The 25,000-nt window shown below is 30.3% G+C and overlaps 2 protein-coding genes across 5 annotated transcripts in view; one reads left to right on the top strand and one right to left on the bottom strand.

Annotated features, from left to right (window-relative positions):
* Window positions 1-23,444, top strand: part of LOC118440164 (uncharacterized) — a 37,552-nt gene extending 14,108 nt beyond the window's left edge. For both annotated transcript variants that reach the window (XM_085659120.1, XM_035862787.2), the window contains exons 4-7: window positions 19,432-19,668; window positions 19,836-20,746; window positions 20,943-21,225; window positions 21,329-23,444. In XM_085659120.1, coding sequence (XP_085515246.1) covers window positions 19,432-19,668; window positions 19,836-20,746; window positions 20,943-21,225; window positions 21,329-21,519 — 1,622 coding nt within the window. In that variant the 3' untranslated portion in view covers window positions 21,520-23,444. The remainder of the gene's footprint in view (window positions 1-19,431; window positions 19,669-19,835; window positions 20,747-20,942; window positions 21,226-21,328) is intronic.
* A 1,307-nt stretch (window positions 23,445-24,751) lies between these two features.
* LOC118440168 (uncharacterized) overlaps window positions 24,752-25,000 on the bottom strand; it is a 3,551-nt gene continuing 3,302 nt past the window's right edge. For all 3 annotated transcript variants that reach the window (XM_085659123.1, XM_085659121.1, XM_085659122.1), the window contains exon 5: window positions 24,752-25,000. This exon is cut by the window's right edge and continues 1,571 nt beyond it. The gene's annotated coding sequence lies outside the window, so the exon portion shown is untranslated.

The raw sequence follows: 25,000 nt of genomic DNA on the forward strand, positions 1-25,000 counted from the left end.
TCTCACGAAAGTAAAGACTTCGTGCAGCTGTTGGTTGTACATGTATGTTCGTTGGGAAAAAATATGAGTGAAAGAGAATGAAAGAAAGAATGAGATAGAGAGAGAGAGAGAGAGAGAGAGAAAGAGAGAGAAAGAAAGAAGGAAAAAGATTCATGGTGAACGCCTGACATTTTCACCCCGTAATCGTGCGTATCACGTAGCCCACGTAGATGTAACTTATATATATATACATATATATGTATATATATATATACATACGTACGTACGTACATACATACATTGATAGTTAAGTTACGCAACAACGTCGAGGGTGCAATCATTTAGACGTGCTTCCGTGAGCGCAAACGAATCGAATTTCCTTTATATCCTTATAGCTCACGTTTTATCGTGAAAGCGTTTATTCGTGGCACAAACCACCATCGTCGATTTATTTACGCACGATATTACGCTTTAATAAATTTATCGTATTATACGTCGTCATCTTCGTCATGATTAAAATCATCATTGTCGTTATTGTCGTCATCGTCTTTACGATTAAAATCATTATTGTCGTTGTTGTCGTCATCGTCATTGTTGTTGTTGTTGTTATTGTCGTTGTCACAGCAAATGAATATTCTACGAAGGTCAATTTGTTTTTATTTTGATCGAGAAAAAAAATTAACGAAGAAATTATGCTTTATGAGGAAATGGAAAATTTATTGAAGTTACAAAAATAATCTTAAATGAATCAAATTATTTTATCTTACTTTCTATAATAACTTTTTAATTAGCCTTCATGTTTCTGAATATGTTTGTGCGCGTGTGCCTGCACGTAAATGGGTAGTCACGGTCATATATATATATATATTAATATATTATTATTAGATATATCTCAGGAAAATGGCCGCTTCTTTTAAATAAAATATTATGTAAATATATATTTTTTCTTGTTTTTTTTTTTTTTTTTATTTATATTCATTGATATTCCTAAGAATCAAGATATAAAATGATACATATATATGTTTATATATATATATATATATATATATATATGTGTGTGTTACATCTATTAAAAAAATAAAAAATAAACAAAGATAATAATATCTTTTCACGTGTATCTAATGTTTCATTAATATTTAATTAATAATTGATTTTTAATAAAAATGATTTATAATAGGAAATATTAAAATTCATCGTGTAAACAAAACTTTTCTGTAGACATATATATATATATATATATATATATATATATACATACATATGCATTATATCTAATCTATTCTTAATTTCGTGTACACAAAGATGATATACTATTCTAAATTATTACTTATTCGTATCGTCGTTATATTAGACATTTGTTTTCTTTAAAGAAAATATTCATCGTTTTTGACATTATCAAAGACGATTAATGTAACTATTTTCTATTCGTCTAACGATATTTATTTCTTTTTATTTTTTCTTTTATTATTACAAATCGTAAAGCTTTTACTGTAATTAGTTTAACACATTTCAAAAGATCACGATTATTAAATCATTAAAATATGTGTATATATATATTATCATATTATATTGTAATTTATGATTATGAGATATTAAAAGATATAGATATTTTTAGAGAATTGTAACGAGAGAATAAGAGAGATAGAGAGAAAGAGAGAGAGAGAGAAAGAGAGAGAGAGTAATGGCGGATTAGAAAAGAAGCAAGAGAAAGACGACGTCATCGTAACGCATAATACGATTCGTCCCGTAAATTCTCTTCTGAGAAGAGTCATATTAAAACAGCAGACTAAGCGGCTCTATAGATTATACAACGACGGACAGCGACGTGAACCGATGCAGCTTCGTCGGTACTCAGCGTAAACAAGTCTCGTTATATACTTAATTACGAGCAGTCGAAAGTGCACGTGCTCCATTGCCTCTATCGTTGCCTTCCCCTCTGTCATTTCTACTTCTCCTTTATTATCTCTTTCACCTCTTTAAAATTATTTTGTACTCATTGATATTTCTTTGTCTTTTCTCTTTCTCGTCTTTTTTTCTCTTTTCTTTTCTTTTTTCTTTTTCTCTCTCTTTCTCTCTCTCTCTCTTTCTCTCTTTTCTAATATATAATTCAAATGGATACGTGCAATTTTTTTTAGATATTAATTTGAATAAAACTTTAATATCGGATCATTGTCTTTACTTACGTTCGTTCATTTTTTTTTCTTTTTTTTTTCAAAATAACATCCTACGAAGAATTTTTATCCAGAATAAATATCTATATATTGTGTAAAATTTTGAAAAAGTTATTATCGAACTATCGATTTGCTATTTCTTCGGTTTTGTTATATCAAGTAAATTGAATTAATACGAATACGTTATGAGAAAATGTTATGGAAATATATTGCATTCTGAAAAAATTTAAATCGTATTATGACAAAAAATATGAGGTTGAAAATGAAAATATGATGAGGTAACGTGCGTTTATTTATTTATTCATTCTTTTTTTCTTTTTAATATATCACATCACGATTCTTGGATAATGTAATTTATAATTTACAATCGATGGAATTTATAAAAAAACAAATTGTATTCTCCTTCAACAGAATTATTTTTTTATTCATTGTTCTCTCATTCTCCACACACACACATGCACGCACACATGCACGCACACATACACGCACACGTACACACATAATTTATACATTTTATCGTATATACATTAATACAAATTCCGTGCACGCGTTAGCAACAATGATGTATGTCAAATGCAATATGCTGCTACGTAATCGAAACAGAGAGAGAGAGACAGAGAGAGAAACAGAGAGAGAAACAGAGAGAGAGAGAGAGAGAGAGAGAATTAAAGAGGAAAGTTAACAAAAGGACTTTGAAGCTTTATCGACAGCCGCTGTCCGTTCGTTCGTTCATTCGTTCGATCCGGCACTTTCCGAGCGTTCAATTACCCTGAATTGCCGGTTCAATGGGTTGCTGATAATGCCAAGTCAATTGGTTTGATATATTATGTTTTGCCAACCACGGAATATTATTTGCTAATCGTATATATATATATATATATATATATATGGACATTGTAAAAAGTAGGAAAAAAGAAGGAAGAAAAAATGATTTTATCGGTATGAACCGATAAATCGATACGGCAAATCACGTTGTTATTTACGAAATATACATTTTACATATATAAATACGTATCCGTATATTTACATTGTCGATCGGTAAGTTTTTAATCGTTATTATTGTATTTAGTTAGAAAAAAAAAAAAAAAATTCGGAAAGAATGTTAATGATTGTGCGAAGGAAAGATAGAAAGAAATAGGAAAAAAAAGTAAATGAAAAAGTAAAAAGAATATAAATATCGATAGTGAACGTTCATGGTGCTTGACACAATTAAATGCTCACGCGTTCACAAAGCTCCAGACATTACAACGGATGAAGGAACAGAGAGAGTCTCTGTAGCTCGTTGGACTTTACGTTTGCCGGAGGCGCCTCTCCTTATCGTGCGCGCGTGTGCGAGAGAGAGAAAGAGAGTGAGAGAGAGAGAGAGAGAGAGAAAAAAAAAGAAAAAAGAAAAGAAAGGAAAAAAAAGAAAAAGAAATCTTATCAAAAACGTCCGACGTATTATTATCCGTTACACTATTCCGTTATCACATTCGTTCTCTCTTACGGCACTATAAATTGTTAAATTCTGCGAATTTTTCAATGCAGATTGCATGCACGATCGTCCGTGCGTACGATTACGTTGATATACGTAAAAGAAAAAAAGAAAAAGAAAAAGAAAAAAAAAGCAAAAGAAAAAATGAAAAAGGAACAATTTCGAGATAATAATCAATAATGTCGATGGGATATGAAAATAATAGATCCAACTATCGACGAATCTAATGACAAAAAAAAAAAAAATAAAAAAAAATGAAGAGAAACGAAAAAAGGAAATTTGTATAAGAAATAATATGTGGTTGTTACGATCAATATTCTTTTTTGTTTTTTTTTTCGTTTTCTTTTTTTCTTTAGTAGCATAAAACGATTCGAGTTTGTCGATCAATTACATTCTAATCTTTTTTTTTTTTTTTTTTTTTTTTTTTTTTTTTTTTTTTTTTTTATAAATATTAGAACGTACCGAGAGAAGCCAGATAAGAAATATTTATTAGTATGTAAGAATTGTCAACACACTATCGATCGAATTGCAAACTAACTAAAGCGATGAATTTTATGCTTTTATAAAAGAGAGAGAGAGAGAGAGAGAGAGAGAAATATATATATATATATAAGTACGTATCAATGATGCACGATGGACATTCCTTGATTTGTAAATACGTCAACACATGTATGTGACACGTCACAAATATATATACATATATATATATATATATATACATACGTATGTATATATGTATATATGTATGCAAATATTTATATTACAATCGAAAAATAATCTCGAAAAGTTCGAATGACAGCTCACCGCGACGATTGTCATCGTCGATTGATTATCAATGGAAATGATGAAGGAAAATGGGATTAATTCAAATCGCATTACCCACGAAGTCTAACGTATACGTCGAATTAGAAATTAATAGTTCTTACCTATAGTTAGTTACAATATTCCCACAGCGGGAGAGATATATAATGACGAAATTCCGGGAAGTAGACGAACGAATGAATGAAAAATTTCTCATAGCCGACTCAATAATTTTCTTTTTTCCTTTGGATTATATTCACGTTGCCAATGTGAAAATCAATGGAGATAAATTGGTTTCCTTTCTTTCTTTTTTCTTTTTTTTTTTTTTTCCTTTTTTTTCTCTTTTTTCCTTTTTCTTTTTTTTTCTTTTTTCCTTCTTCCTTTTTCTTTCCTTTCTCGTACTTCTCAGGCTAAACGATATGTTCGAAAGGGTGACTTTTTATATATATATATATATATATATATATTTTTTTTTTTGTATTTATTTATGTATTTCTTTTTTTTTTTCTTTTTTTTTTTTATTTTTGTAACCTCAAGAAAATCGTTCTTTACGATAGCTTCGAATGTATTCTCTTATCATACTTAAAGAAAGAAAAAAAAAAAGAAGAAGAAGGAAAAAAACAGAAAGAGAGCGAAAAATTGTAAAAAGAATAGCAAAGCACGAAGTAAAGTATATATAATTAAATAGTTAAATATAAAAATACGAGTATCGTGATATCTATATTCCGTATAGATTGACGTTCGTAAAATTATCGATACTTATCGATAAGTTTCGATGTTATTAATTTTTCTTTATCTCGATACTTAAAAACACAAAGGATTTATTATTACTATTATTATTATTATAATATTTTTATTAATTGTTAAATAAATCTTAATTGTCAATTTAAAAATCAGGAAGCTTAATAACTACGAACAATTTTTTCTTCTTATTATTATTATTGTTGTTATTGTTGTTGTTATTGTTATTATTGTTATCGTTGCTTCTGATAATTGTTATATAAAAAAAGGTATACAAATATGTCCGACTATCTTCGAAGAATAAATTAAAAATGACCTATGATGTTCCTGTTGATTCGAGTAAAAGAAAAAAAAATACAAGGAAAAAGAAAAAAGAAAAGAAGGAAAAAAAATCGTACGAAAACTTTTTTTTTCTTCTTTCTCTTCCTAAAATTATCCCTTATCTACCATTTAATTAGTTACGGACGTAATTTCCGTAAATTACCTACCGATCGAACTGATTATTTAGTAAAATTCTCAACCGGAAGTTCTTCAAACGGTAGTTCACCATAGCTGATTGAAATTCGATGTAAAGATACTGTTTCCTGCCCCGACCAGTTAAAAGCGCTTCTTCTTTCTTGGCGAACATTGACACCAGCCTGCTTACTCAGCTTACGTGTCTCTAAACACATATATACGTACATATATACATAGATATATATATATACACTATTAACCAACATCTAATCACCCGTCCACTTAAACATTTTCTAACTGATACGATGGCAATAAATCTTATCGAACAAATTTTATCCTTGAATTTTTAACATAATGAAACGTTGGAAAGGAAGAAAGAAGAAAAAGAAGAGAAAAAGAAAAAGAAAAAAAAAATGAGACATTAAGGTTTCATTTTTGTATCGTTCACATAGATCGTCTTCAAATTTTTGATTTCTTTTTTTATTGTTTTTTTTTTTCTTTTTCCTTTTATTCCAACCACAAGAGATCACGAAGAACGCGTTCATTCTCTCTCTCTCTCTCTCTCTCTCTCTCTCTCTCATGGCCAAGTAGTCGTAACTTTTCTTCCGTAGCGTCCATGACCATGTAATTTTCTCGATTATTTACGATCTTTAAATCATAAAGTTTCTTGCATATTTATCAGCCGCAGCTTTCACAAATCTAAAAGAATGATCGATGTTAACCGCATGGCATGCGATTCGAAAAAATCGTCCACTGCAAATGCATCTTGTAAATATGGCGAGAGTCGATTGCGCGTATTATGATCATCAGTGCACAATTGAATGACGATGCAACGACAGCGTTTCTCTTAATTATGTTCTCTTTCTTCTCTTTTCTTTTTTTCTTTTTTTTTTTCTTCCTTTTTCCTTCAATTTTATCTTCGGCTCTTTCAATTATTTCACGATTATTCGAAAGCGTATAATTTATATATGTTATCAATCGAAAATAATATAAATATGTTTCTGTAATCAAATTAGATCTAGAAGAAATTAAACACGAATATCGATCGATATGTCTGTATTATCGATATCTATTATTTACGATTACGATTTGATCAATTATGTCAATGGTCAATGAAAATTTTGAATTATTTTTAAGCGTTAACGCCGTCAAGTTGAGAACTCCTTGCATAATTGGAGTCAACGATGCGTACCGAGTGGCCTCAGCCATTGTCTGCGTACAGTTACCCGATTATTCCGCGCACACGTTGCGAACTATTCACGCCGTTGGCATGGTGTCGAGTCGAATGTCATAAAAAAAACGGGTGTGGGTATTTTTTTACGGCGGCGCGATACGAGGAAGGAGCCCGAGGGGGCTGGAGGAGGAGGGTGAGTTGGGAGGACGGGGAGAGAGGAAGGGGAATAAAAGAACAAAAATACTTGGTACATAAGTACGTATATAATATTATCACACACACACACACACACACACACATATATATATATATATATATATATGTATATATATATCAATTTTCGAATCCTATACGTATCATTATTTTATATAACTATAATGAGAAGAAGAGATATCGATGAGAATTTAAAGAAAATTATTTATTAAATGATTAATTATTTATTCTATGATATTTCTTTATCTTTAGATAAAAAGAAAAAAAGAAAATGGATTTACATCGTATAAAATCAATGAGCGAATTATTCGTGAAAATAATCAAAGGATTTTTTTCTCAATCCTTACTACGTCAACGGGGAGATCTTTCCTTCGTTATTTACTGCTTTTTTTTTTTTATCTTTGTTCCTTTATTTTTTTCCTTAGATCATATTGAACATTTGTTCGTTTTTTTATTTATTTCTTTTCTTTTTTTTTTTTTTTCAATTCTATATAACCCCTTCCGCGGATACATTTACCAATGACGAACTTGACCGGATAAGTAGCGACGCGAGAGACATTTTTAGCGAGTAAATAAATCACACGGCTGTGGTAAAGAAAAAAAAGAAAAAGAAAAGAGAAAAAAAAAGGAAAGGAAAAAAGGAAGAAGAAGAAGAAGAAGAAGAAGAAGTAGATAAATTAGCTCTAGATTGTTTTCGATCGGTTCTCTCGCAGGACTCCTCTTCTGGCTTCTACTTCAAATCGCCAAGACGCTTTCGACGCTCTCGTAAATTACTCTTTCGTCGGTATTTCGAAGCTTTAGTTCGTGCCAGTTGAATTGCTTTTTCCGTTCGTAAGAAAGAGATAGAGAAAGAGGGAGAGAAAGAAAGAGAGAGAGAGAGAGAGAGAGAGAGAGAGAGAGAGAGGGAAAAGACCTTAGACCTCTCGTAAATGCAGCTGCAAGCGCGAGAAATATGTGTGTGTGTATGTGTGGTGTATAACTTTCCTCTTTCTTCTTTTTTAACTCTACTAACACAAAAGTCAACACCACGAGCGATATACTATTATCAGACGGAACGTCGTCGACCTTTATTGTATTTTTGTATTGCGAAAAAAAAGGAAATTATATAAAAACAAAAAAGAAATATATATATATATATATATATATATATATATAAAAGAAAAAAAAATGCAAGAGCTTGTGGACATCGCTCGAAAAATAAAGCAAACGTAATTGTTTCTATTACTTGTGTACTTAAATGCATATATGCATATATCTATCCATGCATGTACTTATCTACGTATGTATGTATGTATGTATGATGTACGTATGTATGTATGTATGTATGTATGTATGTATGTATGTATGTATGTATGTATGTTCATACATACATAAAACATTTCTTATTCTAGAAAGTTATATTCGTTTTCATAAGCAGTTTTATTCGAGCTCTTATATACAGTACACCTACTTACTTATTCGAGCCGTGATTTATCGTTGTTGTAAACTTCGCAATAAAATCGAGGGTGGTCCGTGATGCGCGTGGCGTCCCATAAACGATAGAGAACCGATCCTCCTCTCTTGGAATGGCGATATAAATTGGGAGGAAAAAAATATATATACAAAAAAAAAAATATATATATATATACCCTTATATATGAAGCATATATATATATATATATGGTTCTTCCTTGGTCGATCTTTCATCGTTTGTGAGAGAGATATCGATTAATTGAAACGTCTGTTACGATTTTAATGGAAGCTGCTTCATTCGTGGGAAAACGACAGACAGAAACAGAGACAGAGAGACAAAGAGAGAGAGAGAGAGAGAGAGAGAGAGAGAGAAAGAGAGAGAGAGAGAGAGAGAGGGAACGATAGGAGGGATGCAAGCAAAAAAGAGCATACGTCTCCCTTTAATTAAATTTTATTTCTCTTTTTATTATTCTTTCTTTCTTCTTTTTTTTTTTTCTTCTTTTGGTTCCTTTTTTTTCGCTTCCCTCGATATTTTTCTTTTTTTTATCCTTCCCTTCGTTCGCGATCGTTGAAAGGGGAAGGGGGGTGGGATTCGGGTGGGGAAGGCAGGAGAAACGATGGAAAGGAGACCAAAAAAAAAAAAATGGACTATGTTCGTTCTCATCGAGCTAACGGAGCTTACGCATTCCTTGTGGCCACTAGACTACGTACATAAATACGTACATATATATATATATATATATGTACGTATGTACATACGTGTGTATGCATTATATATACAAACGAATGCGCCGAAGCGCACACGCATTTCCAGCTGCAACTCTGTATCTAGGAGCAACTATCTTTCTCTCTCTTTCTCTCTCTCCCCCATTCCCTTTCTCTTTCTCTCCCTTTTCATCTCTTTTTCCTTCATTCTTTTTCTCTTTCTTTCTCCTTCTCTCTCCCCCATCCCTCTCTCTCTCTCACTCTCTCTCTCTCTCTCTCTCTCTCTTTCTCTCGTTTCCCTTTTAACTCCCTACCCACATCCTTCGACTTCTTTGACGTTACAAACTTACGTCTCCGGGTAGTTCCTTGGTGACGTATACGAAAAGAATGTTCGCATTCTCTCGATACTCATACAAAACTCAATCTTTGTTCTTAATACTAGTGCCTCTATTTGAAATTATTTTAATATATATATATATATTTGTTATGTGTACATATGTGTATGTACACATAAACTAATACTTATTATATTTGTCAAATCGATTAACTCCATAAAACTAAAAATAAAGAGATACGATGAAATAATATAAATTGTCTTTTTTTCCAAATTAATATATAATATCAAATAAACATTGTATCGTTCGGCAAACAAACAGATTGTACGTCGACAAAATTATTTTACTTTTTCAATGGTTAAAAAAAAAAAAAAAATTTAAGAGAAATCAATTGTAAATGTAAAAAATTGATTATTACGTCGAGCGTTTTCAAAGTTAAATTTAAAAGAAAAATTTCATAGAGTGAAATTAATCAATTTCGCTTGTAGCATTCTCATATGCGTATGTATAAAATGTATCTGTGTGTGTTATTTTGTATATACATATTATTTATCATTGATGAATTCGATTAAATAACTATATATATTGAAGCAAATTCATGTGAAGATTCGATAAGCATATGTTACTTTTATGATGAATAACATATGCCATTTTTCTCTCTCCCTCTCTCTCTCTCTCTCTCTCTCTCTCTCTCTCTCTCTCTATCTATCTACATAAGAATCGATTGAAAGGGTATTCGTTGCTAGTCGTTGTGGTTTTTATTTATCAAAGCAACCCTTGCGTTAAAAAGGGGTTCCACGAGAGAATCCTAGTTAAAAAGGTACAAAAAAGGGGTTGAAGAGAAAGACCACGTCGTCGTTCATAGAGTTTGCTTATTGTTCTCAATGAACGGCATGTAAGTAAGCATTGAAAGTATGGTATATATATATATGATATATATATATATATATATATATATATGTATGTATGTAGTAGGTATATATAAATACAATAAAAAGAGAGAACAATAATTTATTTATTGTAATTTTAGTACCACATGTACTAAAAACAGAATCATACAAAGGGATGAGTTCGATAATAATAATACTATAGAATTATATATTTCTTTAATAATAATTATAACGATAAATATAGAATATTATTTCTCTCTTTCTCTGATGATTTATTTACAGGCTAAACTAAAAAGAAAGAAAAAAAAAAAAAAAAAAGAAAAAAAAATATATATACATACGCGCATACGTATTGTCTAACAGAGTCGATAAATGAAATGTTTTTTCTATGATATTTGTATCTTTATCTCTCAACAAATTTTTGTCCTATTCTTAAATTGACAAGACAAAGGAAAAAAAGAAATGGCGCGAAAGAAATAAGTAAATAAATACGAGCTGATAGGGATATTACAATTTCAAAAGAAAAATATTATACTTAGGAGATAGGAAAGGTTTTGAGAGATAAAAAAGAAAAAAGAAAAAAAAAGAAGGTAACATAGAAAAGAGATAAACTTAGGACGAGAAACGAGATAGAGATAGAGAAGGACAAAGAGAAAGAGAGGGAGAGAGAGAGAGAGAGAGAGAGAGAATGAAGATAAAGATAATGAAACATACAACTGCAAAAACAATATAAGGATACAGACAATGACCGACGAACGGAAGAAACATTCTCTTGACTTGACCTCACGCACTCGGGCTAACTCACTTAGTCATGCACACAAGCTAACAAACTGCACCGAGGCTAAGAACGACGTTCACGCACGTGCTAAATCTTCCTATCTATATTTCTCTTTCTTTCTCTAATACGATACTCTCTCTCTCTCTCTCTCTCTCTCTCTCTTCTATATTATCGTATTAAAAAGAAGTTAAATTACGTTCTATCTTCCGAATGTTACGAAATACGATTCGGCATTATTCAATCGGTTAATAGGTCAATTAATTTTAATTTCGAGTTACTCCTCTTATTTACGTTTATTCGCTCCTCGTGGTTTCTGCGAAAATTTTGCTTCTTTTTTTTTTTCTTTTTTTTCTGTTTTTTCCCCCATAAAAGAAAAATATCCCCCAATACAAAATGCTCACGTTTATCGCGGACAAAGGGAAAATTCGCAATTAAATTGGATGACGTTGAAAAATATTTGTTTCTGTTCTATTTTCTTTCTTTTTTTTTTTTTTTTTCTTTTCTCTTTTCCTCTCGTAAAATATTATACCAGTCAGGGGATAAGTGGGCAAAGGGGTGAGTTCAAATGTTTTTGATTTACTTTAATTATATTTAAAAAGATACGAAATGAAAATATTCCATTTAATTCTTTCGATTGATAAATGAACAAAAATTACAAGATAAAATTAATATTAATTTGTAGAATTTTAATACGAAAATGGAATTATTTGTTTAATGCCTGAGAAGAAATATTGATATTGATCTTGAAAAAAAAAAAAATAAAGAGAAAATTAAGAAGATAAAAAAACAATTGTGAACAATCGTGAATTATGAATCACAATTGCGCGTACGTGTAATACACACACACACACACACACATATATATATATTCAACGTTCTAATAATAATAATATCTAATAATAATAAAACACAATTTGATACTTTTCAAGCGTTTAATCATTTAAACACATTTACCAACCTCAGATTTTTCTTCATTGATTTTGTCAAAAGGGTTCGAAGTCAGGGATGTGGGAGGCGGGGGAGTGAGGGGAGGAGTAAGAGGAGTGTGGCATAGGTGAGCGTTATAATGTTACGCTCGAGGAGGTTACTTCAACCTTCATTCGATTAAAATGATATCGAAAAATAAAGACAAAGCGATTTTAATTACGTTCAATTTCTGTTAGCATTTTGTCAGATTTCATTTGAATTTACGTAAGAATTTTTTTTATATCGATAAATAACTTAACAATTCGTATTTAATTAACAACGAAATTTCTCAACATACGTTCTTATGATTTTTGTAATACCATTTAAAAGTGTGTTAAGGACACGTAAACATGTACTCATACATACATACATATATATATATATACGTACATACATGTACATACTTATATCTGTTTCACAGTAATCATTTTCAAGGATCACTTATGTGTATGGAATAACATAGCCTTAACAGAAAAAGGCGATTAATGTAACGACGTTTCTCTTGTAAATGTGTATGCGCGCGTATTTGTATGTGTAAAATAACATTAACAACCACGACGACGACGACGACGACGACGACAAAAACTACAATACGTACAATAACAAATACTAAGTATTTACATACATGCATTTATTATCGTCGCGTTTAAAAATGCACAAACATACACGCGCGCGCACACGCGTTCGCACACCCACCCACACGCATATGTCAGCTTTGTATTCGATACACTAATCATGCATATGCATATCGAGATCATCAACGGGGGCATTACGTAAAAGTATTTACGTATCATGCAAACATCGTACCTTTGTTGATTTACTATCTTTATCGGATAAACAGATGTTACTTAAGTCAACTTGATCACTATTTTAAGATATCATAACACTCTTATCGTCTTCTATTATAAAAATAGAAATTAATAATAATAATAATAATAATAATAATAATAATGATATTATTACTATATTTTAATTTTATTTATTAATATATTGATAATACAATGATAATATAATAATAATAATTTATATATTAATTAATATAATTGTTATTATTATTATTATTATTATTATTAATTCGTCTTTGTCTTCTTTAATTTTATGATTTCTTCGTATTAATTCTCTTGAATTCTTTCTCTTTTCATTATTTTTTTCTTTCTTGTTTCAAATAAATAATTTTATCAATTTTTATCTATGTACATGATGATTGTACTTTGAAATTGTCATTTCGTATTAAACGATCTTGAACTAATCGCGTTCACTTTAATACAAATTAATAATATTCTTGCTAAATAATTACAACTGTTATTATTATTATTATTGTTATTATTCGTTTTCATTTTTATGGAACAATTTTTTTACAATCATACAAACTTATAATTATTGTTTATTAGCTTGATAACTGTTCTATACTGTATCATTAGAATTAAACGAACTCGAACTAATCGTTCTAATTTAATAGAAATTAATAATTTCTTTTCTTTTTTCTTTTTTGCGAATTATTTATAATTACAATTGTTAATCTTTCCTTTCTTCAATTTATTTGACAAAATTATTTGTTCCTTTTCTTTTTCTTTTCCTTTTTACAAAAAAAATTTCATTAACTTTCATCGATCTGACGATTTATACTTTAAGATGTCGTTAAATATCAAAGGAATATCGAATCAATCTGGATTCAATAAAAATCAATAATATTTTTTTAATAAAACAATTAATTTCGAATTGTTTAAATTAAATATAACAAACACAAATTCATCCCTTTCTCTTTCCAAATATTTTCATTATTACTTCGTGAACAATCTTCTTTTTTCTTTTTTTTTTTTTTTCATATTTTTTGCTTTTTCTTTTAATTCTTTTAGATTATCTCCTCTCGACATAATGTATACGATCTTGATTATATTCAAATTCGGTGTGGTTTAAGAAAATTTGAATGCTCTATGAATAACATTTTATCGAGTTTTTATCGTATTACATTTTTTCGCGAGAATAGTAGCGACTAACTGAGAGTGTTGTTTCTCTTAAAACAGAATAAGCTTTGTCCACCTTTCGTGCAAATTCGCACAAAGGACACTAACATCATTACAGGAAATAATGCGTCCCGCCCTGACCGTGAGGCGCACGAGTGGAATCGTTCATGGGGTGTGCACGCACCCGTGATGCACGTTAAGTAGGTGTATACGCAGCTTAGGTCTTTCTTTAGTATACTGCATATATATATATATATACAGATTATATATATATATATATATATAACCATAGAGAGCGTTTACCAATACCCGGGGAAAGGTTCCCACAATCGGCGCACAATCCGAACATATCTTAGACCTACCTACACGGTGGCTAAAAAACAATAATTATGATTTAATAAAAATCTGGAATGGTTTAATAATAATAGTAATAATAATAATAATAACAATAACAAACTATTTTTTGATTATGATATAAAAATTAACATATTTATAATCGTGTAAAAAAATATCTTATAAATTTAATTGAACAAGATTTTAATAAAAATAAACAATATTTTAATAAAAATCTTGAATGGTTTAAGAGTAATAATAATAATAATAATAATAATAAAAATATTTTTTAGTTATAATATAACAATTAGCATATTTATAATTATTGTAAGTAATGTTATCTATTTGATAGAATAACACATAATATAATAATAATAATAATAATAATAATAAAATATTCTTTAATTATTATATGATAACGAACGTATTTATAATTGTGCTAATACGATAAACATATTTTTTAGCATTTTGTTTTTAATTTTCATAATGGAGAGAGAGAGAGAGAGAGAAAGAAAGAAAAAATAGAGAGATAGAGATAGAGAAAATAATTATGCAATCAAAGAAAACTCTACTTATATATCACAATAAATTACAATACAACGATGTATAATTATAATAACATTTAAAGAAATATTTTGTTAAAACACTTTTATATTCCGATATAACGAAAAAAAATGATTGAAAATGATTGAGAAAATCGATCGAATGATTATGTAATCGAAAATTCTAATATTAATACGTAAAACTTATGTATAGATCTTTAATTATTTATCAGTAGCGTAGCAATGAAAGTAATTATCGTAATATAAAGAAAAAAAAAAAAGAGAAAAAGAAAAGAAAAGAAGAAAAAAAAAAGGAAAGAACAATTTTCAAAATAATTCCTTTATTCTAAGAATCGATTCAGGTCTTTCTAAATCACAGTCGAAATTACGTAACATATATACGGATAATTTCTTATTGAAAGAGAGAAAGAGAAAGAGAGAGAGAGAGAGAAGAATGATCATTGTATAATTTTTTTTTACTTTCGAGCCACCCTGTATGCACAGGTAAAGAGGTGTTCACATGCGTGTGTACGCATAGAGACGACCACGCACACACGCTTTATAACAGTCGAACGCACACGGTAAAGAGAACAGTACAAACGACGGAGTCTCTCTTTCAGTCCACGTCGAGACCGCGTACGGCTTACACACGGTTTAAAGTGCTTTTCGAAATCTCTATCTTCGTAGTTTGAGCAGCTCGAACAAAACAAACAAACAAACGAAAAAAACAGAAAAGAAAAAACAAAAAAAAAAAAAAAAGAGAGAGAAAACAAGTATTAACGATAATTTTCCTCGAGTCGCTTATTCTTTCTCTCCTTCCTTCTTCCTTTCTTTCTTTCGTTCTTTCGTTCGCTACTTTTTTCTATTACGTTTTTCTACCTTCTTTCCTTTATTTTTTTCCCCCCTTTTTTCTCCTTTCTTTTTTCTTCTTTTTTTTTTTTTTTTTTTTGATTTTTGTTGTATCTTTCCGTGGGAGAAAAGAAAAAAAATTTTAAAACCGGAGGGACAATCGACGAATACTTTCAAGTGCGTGAAATAACATACATTCCTATCGTCGACCTCATATATTTATACACACACACACACACACATGTATATATATATATGTATAAATAGATAGATGGAAGCACAAAACGATCTATCGATCGGTCGATCGATGATCGTGTGAACCGTGAAAGAAATTTCACGTTTCCACGGTCAGCAAACTCGTGAGAATCCTTCTACGTTCTTTTTTTTCTGCGCGCGCGTGTGTGTGAGCGTCCGAAGAAAATACGCACTCATACATACTCAGGTGCAAGTAACAAACCAACCAACCAAACAACCAACCAAACAACCAACCAACCAATCATTCATCAAGTAAAATACTCTTCTATGTAACCAAGGATGCTAGCGTATATCGTCGGTTTCTTTTACTTTTACGCGGAGTTATTACGACTAGAATTACAAATGATATTAGACAGGGAGGAATATAAATTAATGAGATTCTTACTCGGTTAATGGTGACAAAACTGAATCAATCATATGAAAAATAAATAAAAACCTTCTTCCTTTATAGTTTTAAATCTTTTCAATCCATCCCCTTCCTTATCTCTCTCTCTCTCTCTCTTTCTCTCTTTGCCATAGATCTTTCTTCAAAGATAATTTTTAGTCTCGATTGCAAAAGTGAATTCCAAGAATTTTTACCTGAAGTAATCTTCTTATCGTCCATCTTACCGGTTTAAGGATCTACGGTAAAAGGCTACTGATTATCAGAATTCCAACCTATATATATACATATATATATATATATATATATATATATATATATATATATATATATATGAACGTAAGACACACGTGTTGTTTGTTGTTAAAAACGAAATGATATGGATAATGTATTTTTATGAGAAAAATTCATTATAAAGACAAGGTTAGTGATCACTATTATCGATTGAAAATATCAAGAAAAAAAGAGAGAGAAATTAAATGTTTACCTTTTTTCTTTTCCTTTCTTTCTTTACTTTTTCTTTTCTTTCTTTTTTTTTTTTTTTTTTTTTTTTCATTTAAAATTGGAATCTCAACAAAATTGAAAGAATCATAGGGGAAGAAAAAAAAAAGAAAAAAACGCTAACTCATCGAATGGCATTTATCGTTTGACCGTAAAAACGAAAAGTCTATACACGACGAAATAAAAATAAAACTGAACGATATAACTTCCGTTGAACGTGTCGTATCGTAAAATGACAATGTATATCTTTTTACTGCTACGTGGTAAGTAGTTGATACGATTTTAATGAAATAAAAAAATTTGTTCTCTCGTTTGAGGAAAGAAGAGGGGAAAAAAAATCGAAGAAAAGAGAATGGAAGAGAAGAAATAATTAAGAAACGAAAAAAAAAAGAAAAGAGAGAGAGAGAGAAAAAGAAAAGGAAAAAAAAGAAGAAGAGAGACAGAAGAAAAAAAGAAAAAAGAGCGAGAGCGAGAGAGAGAGAGAGAGAGAGAGAGAACAACATGAAATAAACAATGAGAAATAAACAACAACGTGAAATCATTTTTGTTTGTAAAGATTGAGGAATAAAACGAGTCAGCTCGTATTCTGTCTCGTCCGATCTCGAAACGAAGAAGAAGAAGAAGAAGAAGAAGAAGAAAAAGAAAAAGAAGAAGAAGACCTCGACAAAACTGTGAGATATACATATGTACTATGTTATGTACGTACATACGTTGGTGGACGAGAGAAGTGAAAGTGCATTTTGCAAGATGACCGTAACGCCGGATAACGATGGCTTCGTGTCCGGCGTCAGCGAGGACTACTCGACAGTGGACTACCATCGTTCAACGCTTATGCTAGTATCCTCATCGTCTCTTCGTCTCTTTTTCTTCTTCTTCTTCTTCTTCTTCTTCTACTACTACTTCAACTTTTACTTCTACTTCTACTTTTACTCCCTATCAAATTCAAGACGAATACATATGTCAAGAGTCAAAGTTGATTATACTTAATTACATCGACATGAAGAAGGAATGAGAGTAAAAAATTGAAAACAAAAACAAACAAAAAAAGAAAAGAAAAGAAAAGAAAAAAGAAAGGAAAAAAGAAAAAGAAAAAGTTAAAAAAAGAAAAGGAGCAAAGTTTAGACCAGTGAATTGGTGAATTAGGTGATTCTAACGTTTGAACGTTATCGAGTGAAGTTTTTTTTTTTTTTCATCGTGCAACCGTATGATGTAAATGATCTAAACGATCGATGATCGACAACGACGATGACAACGACGACGACGATGACGACCATAAATTCGATCGGCTCGTTATTTTCGTAGATAAATAATTCATCGTCGAACATTTTTAATAGTGCGCGTCGTCAAGTCTTGTATATGTAATGCTACTACAGTTCCCAAGGTCACCGACGGTCTTCCGCAACGAAGAAGAGGTGGAGGAAGAAGAAGAAGAAGGAAGAGGAGAGGAAGGGTCACGACCCTTCCTAGAAAAATCTTTTCATTATTATTGCACATTCACGAAACGTGGGAGAATATGGAGACTATTTTAAATTGTAATTATTTATTCTATCATTGTTATAATTTTTTCTCTTTCTTTTTTTACTTTTCTTTTCTTTTCTTTTCTTTCTTTCCTTCTTTCTTTTTTTCTTCTTCTTTTTCTTTATTCAATTTAAACGAACTATAAACCTTTTATCGCATTATCATTGTACATTCTCTTTCGTCGAGAGAATCGTCATAAAATTTTTACTCTCTTTCTCTCTCACTTTGTGTGTCTATGTGTGTGTGTGTGTGTGTTCTTGTGTATACATCGAGCGCTTACATACGCTTGGTTAACCGTGTACGTCGAGTGTGCGGTAAATTGTAACGGTTTAATAAAAAAAAAAAAGAAAAAGAAAGAAAGAAAGAAGGAAACAAAAAAGCAAAAAAAAAAAAATAAAAAGAAAAGAAAGAAATTACAAAAGATATACAATAGTTTTAACCACGAGTCACGAATATCCGTGCATATCCGTAAATTATTTGTGTGCGACGATAATATTATAAAGAATTTTGATAACGATCGATAACGATCAAGCGCGTTAGAAACGCACGGAATATCCGAATAATGTTATCGTTCTATATAAAGTGATTTTATTACTGTCTCCCGTCCGTCAAATCTAAAGATAAAGTATTTCCGTTTCGAGGGGAGAGTCACTTTTTTCGTCATTCGTCGAAAACTGCATTCTCTCTCTTTGAGTCATTCAAACTTCGATATTAACAGGGAGATAATACTACAATATTCCATAGATAGACGCGTTTACATTTACGCGAGTTCGAGAAAAAAAAAAGAATTCTTTTTTACAATCCAACTGTGTCCTTTCATTCTTATCTCATATCTATTTTCGTTCAATTTTATTTTATTTTATTTTACTTTTTCATATTTTTATTTATTTATTTATTTATTTATTTATTGATTGATTTTATTTTATTTCTTCTTTCTTTTTCTCTTTTATAGATCTTAACTTGTGGAACAAGAGCATCAGTCAACGTTGGAGAAAACTTAGAAGACGATGTTCCGTACAGGAAACGTCGGAGCCGCAGGAGTCGTTGATCCCAGGTGGTGGAACTCAAGGTGTCATTCATACCGTGAGATCGACCCCAGCTAGTAGGGAAGCATCACCGGCTGCCAAAAGTCTTCAGGATGGTAGCTCACCGAAGAAACTTTTGCAAACTAGTTCTCTAAGATTGCCAGGTAAATTGTTCTCGTTAATCTTTATCTCATTTTTCTTCTTCTTTCTTCCTTTCTTTGTTCTAAATCAAAGAAAGAAAGAAAGAAAGAAAGAAAGAAAGAAAGAAAAAAAAAAAGAAAAATTTTCAATTATTATTTCAAAGCAACGGGATCAAATTATTCATACGTAGGTACTACAAAAGGCATCGCGGATATTCAGAATGTATTAAGGAGCAAGTTCAGTAAAATAAATGCTGGAATTAGAAAAAGGAAGGCACTGAGCGTGACCGAGGTATTTTCGCAAAAGGACAATGCCTCGAATTTCTACGTACCAAGTCCATTAACTTCCTCGACGAGTCAAAGCTTCGATTCAGAACGTTTCGATACAAGCGAGCCAACGTCTTTACCACCTTATCCTTTTCACGATACCTTGGAGACCTTGGCGGAAACTAGCGTACCGAATTCACCTAACTGCAAGAGTCCTTTGACCGATGATTGTCCAAGTTTCGCGTATTGCGAGAATACCGATTCCTACGATCATCAACTTCACGATCAGGATAAGAAGGACGTTTACGAGAACATGGTGTTTAATAATTCTTCGTCAAGTTCCTCGAGCAGGTCAAAGGTGTCACTTTATCGGAGTAATTCGGAAAGTCGTGACAATGTAAGATCTCAGGATCATTCGTATGAGAACGTACGTTATCACAGAGGACAGAGATCGGAGATTGGTTCCCCTGGAAGTCCTTATTGCGATAGGCAAACCTTAGCAAGAAGCAATTCCGAGACAAGGGGCGATCATCATTGTTACGAGAACGTGAATTTTCAGAAAAACGGAAAGATTAGAAATCAATTGGATTCGTCATTCGAGACGATTCATATACCTAGAGTTACGCCGAGAAAAAGGATCACGGATTTCAAGATTGGCGGACAAGTTAGTAATTACTCGACCGATTCGAGCGCCACCTCTATCGTTGGCAAAGACGACGGACCCTCCAGTCTTGGGACCGAGAGGAGTCCTGGTAAAAAATCAACGAGGAGGTTAAACAGCCGAAGCGTGGCTAACATACCTAGCTCCTCTGGTGCTAATTTGAAGACATGGCAAGTAAGTACTTAAGTACATATATATGTATATATATTTATACACTCACAAATATTTAAAGACATCAGACAAATAAAAACAGTTGAGTATTTTCCAAGAGAAAATGTTATTTGATGATTATCTTATCATTATCTTTACAATATTGTCAATATTAATGGACGAAATGATTTTTTTAATTTTGTTAATTTAACGATTAAAGGGCGCTCAGGATACGGACGAAGGTCTTAACACGGACTCCGAATTGGAGGACATTGACGAGGCTGGAGAAGGTGAAGAATCAAGATTCTGTACATTACCTAGGCCTGGTAAAGGTGGTGCATCCTTTACGATATTGACAGCCAGATTTTTCAAAGGGCCTGGCCATAAAGGACTCGGTTTTAGCATCGTTGGTGGCACCGATAGTCCGCGAGGTAATATGGGAATATATGTGAAAACTGTATTCCCTAATGGTCAAGCTGCCGATCTTGGTACTGTCAAGGAAGGTACGATATCTTCTGATATGTCGACTAATCGAAACGAATTATCATTAAGTAATAACGATTGTTGTATTTATATATTTCTTTTTTTTTTTTTTTTCTTCTATAGGGGACGAAATTTTGTCGATAAATTCGAAACCCCTTCACGGGATGACACATGCCGAGGCTATTGCTGAGTTCAAGTCCGTCAAGGCTGGAGACGTGGTACTTCATGTTGGTCGTCGTGTTAACAAGAAGAAACGAGAATCGTTAACGTTACCGCCGGTTGGTCCATCCACACCTCGACAGCCAATCAAATGAACAAGAAATTTCTTTAAATTTAATTCTTATCCATTTATTTAAACGCCGAGATATTTCTTTAGTGATATCAATTCTTTTTTCTTCTCTTTTCTTTCCTTTTCTTTTCTTTTCCTTTCTTTTCTTTTCCTTTTTTCTTTTGATCTTTTTTTCCTATTTTTTTTTTCTCGATCATTTCTTTTTACTTTTTTAATATTTTATTTTTTGTTTTTTTTTACGATTTTTTTTTCAAATCGTACAAAGAGCAATAACTTTGTATTATTATTGCTGGCAATAATAGAAATGTGCCCGTGTTAAATACAACAATATACATTTTTTACTAATGAAACAACGAGACTGCGATTTTTGCAGGCTGTAAGACTGTATTTGTGCTTTTATTAATGAAATTCTAGTATAGGCTTTCTTTTTTCTTTTTTTTTTTTTATCTTTTTATTTTTTTAAACGTATTCAAACAACCAAATTCTCATAATTGTAAGATACTCGTCATTGTTCTAACACACTTCTCTTTGTTTTTCATTGGGTTTTCATATGAATCATTCGATTAATTCAATGATATTATATTCTATACGATATAGATGTCCTTTGATGATTCAGAATATTATTGCAACGTGATTAGATTAATAATAATAACGAATTGTTAATGATAAAAAATGAACGAACGTGCATAACAGAAGAAGAAAAGATAAAGAAGAAAAAAGAAAAAAAAGACAAAACAAATAACGAAAAAAAAAAAAAAAAAAAAAAAGAAAAAAAAAGCAAATCAAACTATGATAAAGGCATATATAATCATTTTGAAAGCATTGATGTAACGATCATATATATATATATATATACATATACATATATATATATGTGTGTATATGTATATTGTCTATTATATTTGGAACAATTAACGAAAACGAAATAAGTACGTAAAAATTGAAGATCAAAATTTATAAAAGTACTATTTCTCTCTTTCTCTCTCTCTCTCTCTCTCTCTCTCTCTCTCTTTCTCTCTCTCTCTCTTTCTCTCTCTCTCTCTCTCTTTCTCTGTCTCTCTGTCTCTTTCTCTGTCTCTTTATAAACAGGAAGGACCAAAAGTCATTGGATGAATCAAAAGTTTTCTAATCGATAAATGTAAAAATCGATTACTTCTTTTTCGAAACTTTTCAAACTTATTTTTGTATTTTTATTTTTTCTTTTTTTATATTGCAAAAATGACAAATCCAACGATTGTAAAAAGTTACAATCTCGAGTACGAGCCTAATGAGTCTCGAGTCGGTACGATGATTATTAATTTTTTAAAAGTCGCTTAAGAACTTTTGAACTAAACGACCTATGAATTATTCTTGGCCCATCTTATATCTTTTTTATCTAACATACATGTAACTCTACTAAACTTATATAAATGAACGAACATATGCGCGCGCGTGCAAACATATCTTCCGGAATCAAAAAAGATTAGTAAATGTTCTCGATCGTTCTCAGGGCAATCGTAAAGATCTTGAAAAGGAAAGAAAAGAAAAGAAAAGAAAAGAAAAGAAAAAAGAGAAAAAACAAAAGAAAAAATAAAAAAAAAAAGAACTATTATTTCGATACGAAGTTTCGAACGAAGTGGAAAAGAAAATTTTTATTTTATCTTTTCGAATTATGCGATATACGGAAAGCTGAAATTTTTTGATTCGTCGATCCTGTAAAATAAATTAAATAGACTAGTAGTATATCTTTTTATTACTTTTTCTTTTTTTTTATTTTTTTATTTTTTTTTTTTTTTTTTTACTTATAAGGAAAAACATCGAAGAGAGATTGATTTTTCTTTTCTTTTTATATATATATATATATAATACACATTAGGAGGAAGATTTGCGAAGAGATTATTATTTTTCGATGACGTTTATCGAGGCGACGGAAGTGATAAGTGAAAAAAAAAAAAGAGAGAAAAAAGAAAAGGAAAAGGAAAAAAAAAAACTGAAAAAAAGAAAACAAAAAAATCCGACCTCTTCAAAAAAAAAAAAAAAAAAAAGAAAAAAAAAAAGAAAAAAGAAGAATGAAAAAAGAAAAAAGTTTTTTTTTCTATAATTATAGCAAAGCGTTTTCCTTTGCAAGAGCCTGATCGAAACAGGACAGAATGTGTATTATCTCGTACCAATAAAAAAAAAAAAAAAAAAACGCTTGCAAAGTAAAGCTCACTCTACATATAATACATATGTATATGCAATAATTCTATGGAATTTATTTTCTAACATTTAGATTACACAAAGATCGCCCAAAGATTAAACCCAAAAAATATTTTTATTACGAATGGAAAATAATATGAAAAGAGAGAAGAAAATAGCGTATAAAAGAATGAAAGAAAAAGAAATAAACAAAAAAAAAATATCTCTACATATATATATATATATATATATTTATATTATATATATATATGTATATATATATATATATGTTATATTATATATAAAATATATTTTAATGCGGATCGAACGAGACACGTTTATTTTAAGAAGAAATGTTGTTAGTATCTAGTCCACTTGTAATTATTCCATTTAGAAATCTCTTCTTTTTTATATGCATACATATATATATATATATGTATATATATATATATATATTGTGGCACATATATATATGTGTAATTATATATTTCTTATAAACATATACTTTCCAAGAGATGTAATAGCATAATCGATCGAATATCGTTCATAGAATTAAGGCGTCACCATTGATAAAGAAAAAAAAGAAAGAAAGAAAGAAAGAAAAAAAAAAGAAAAAAAAACGAAAAAAAAAGAAGAAAACTAATTTTTCATGAAAACATTATTCTCATGAAAGATTCTCTTGTGTGCTTTGTGATTCGATAGCAGGCTTTAATCTTAATTTAAATAAGTAAAATAATTTAAGTAATAACATGTACGTCGTTTATAGCAATATGTACAATTTATTCGTCCTACCTTTCTATTTTCTTTTCCTCACTATTTATAGACGATGATTATAATGATACAAAAGGCGCGAGGGAGGAAATGAAGGTTCGAGGTATAGCATTGTCTTCCGTAATAAATAAAAAGAATAAAAAGGAATAAAAAAAAAAAAAAAAAAAAAATAGTAAAAAGGAAGAGAGAGAAAAAAAAAGAAAGAAATAAAAGAACAAGATGATCCTTCTAAAATAAAATTATTGATAGATCGATCGTTCTTTCAACATACGAATAATAAACAAACAATAGAAAGCCTTTATATATATATATATATATATATATATATATATATATACATATGTGCGTATATATACATATATGTATATACACATAAAAAATGTTTTATTTACTTTCTCATATCCTACGTTCGATTTATTTTTACAATGCGATCACCGGAGATGGGTTTTGCGAAAGAAATAATAATATATCATGTATAATATTCAATCGGTTCTACTATATGTGAATGAAAAAAAAAAAAAAAATAAAAAAAAAGAAAAGAAAGAAAAGAAAAGAAAAAAGAAAAAAAAAGAACAAAG

Source organism: Vespa mandarinia, chromosome 9 (assembly GCF_050613455.1).
Source record: "Vespa mandarinia isolate Hongniang chromosome 9, ASM5061345v1, whole genome shotgun sequence".
Lineage (NCBI taxonomy): Eukaryota > Metazoa > Arthropoda > Insecta > Hymenoptera > Vespidae > Vespa > Vespa mandarinia.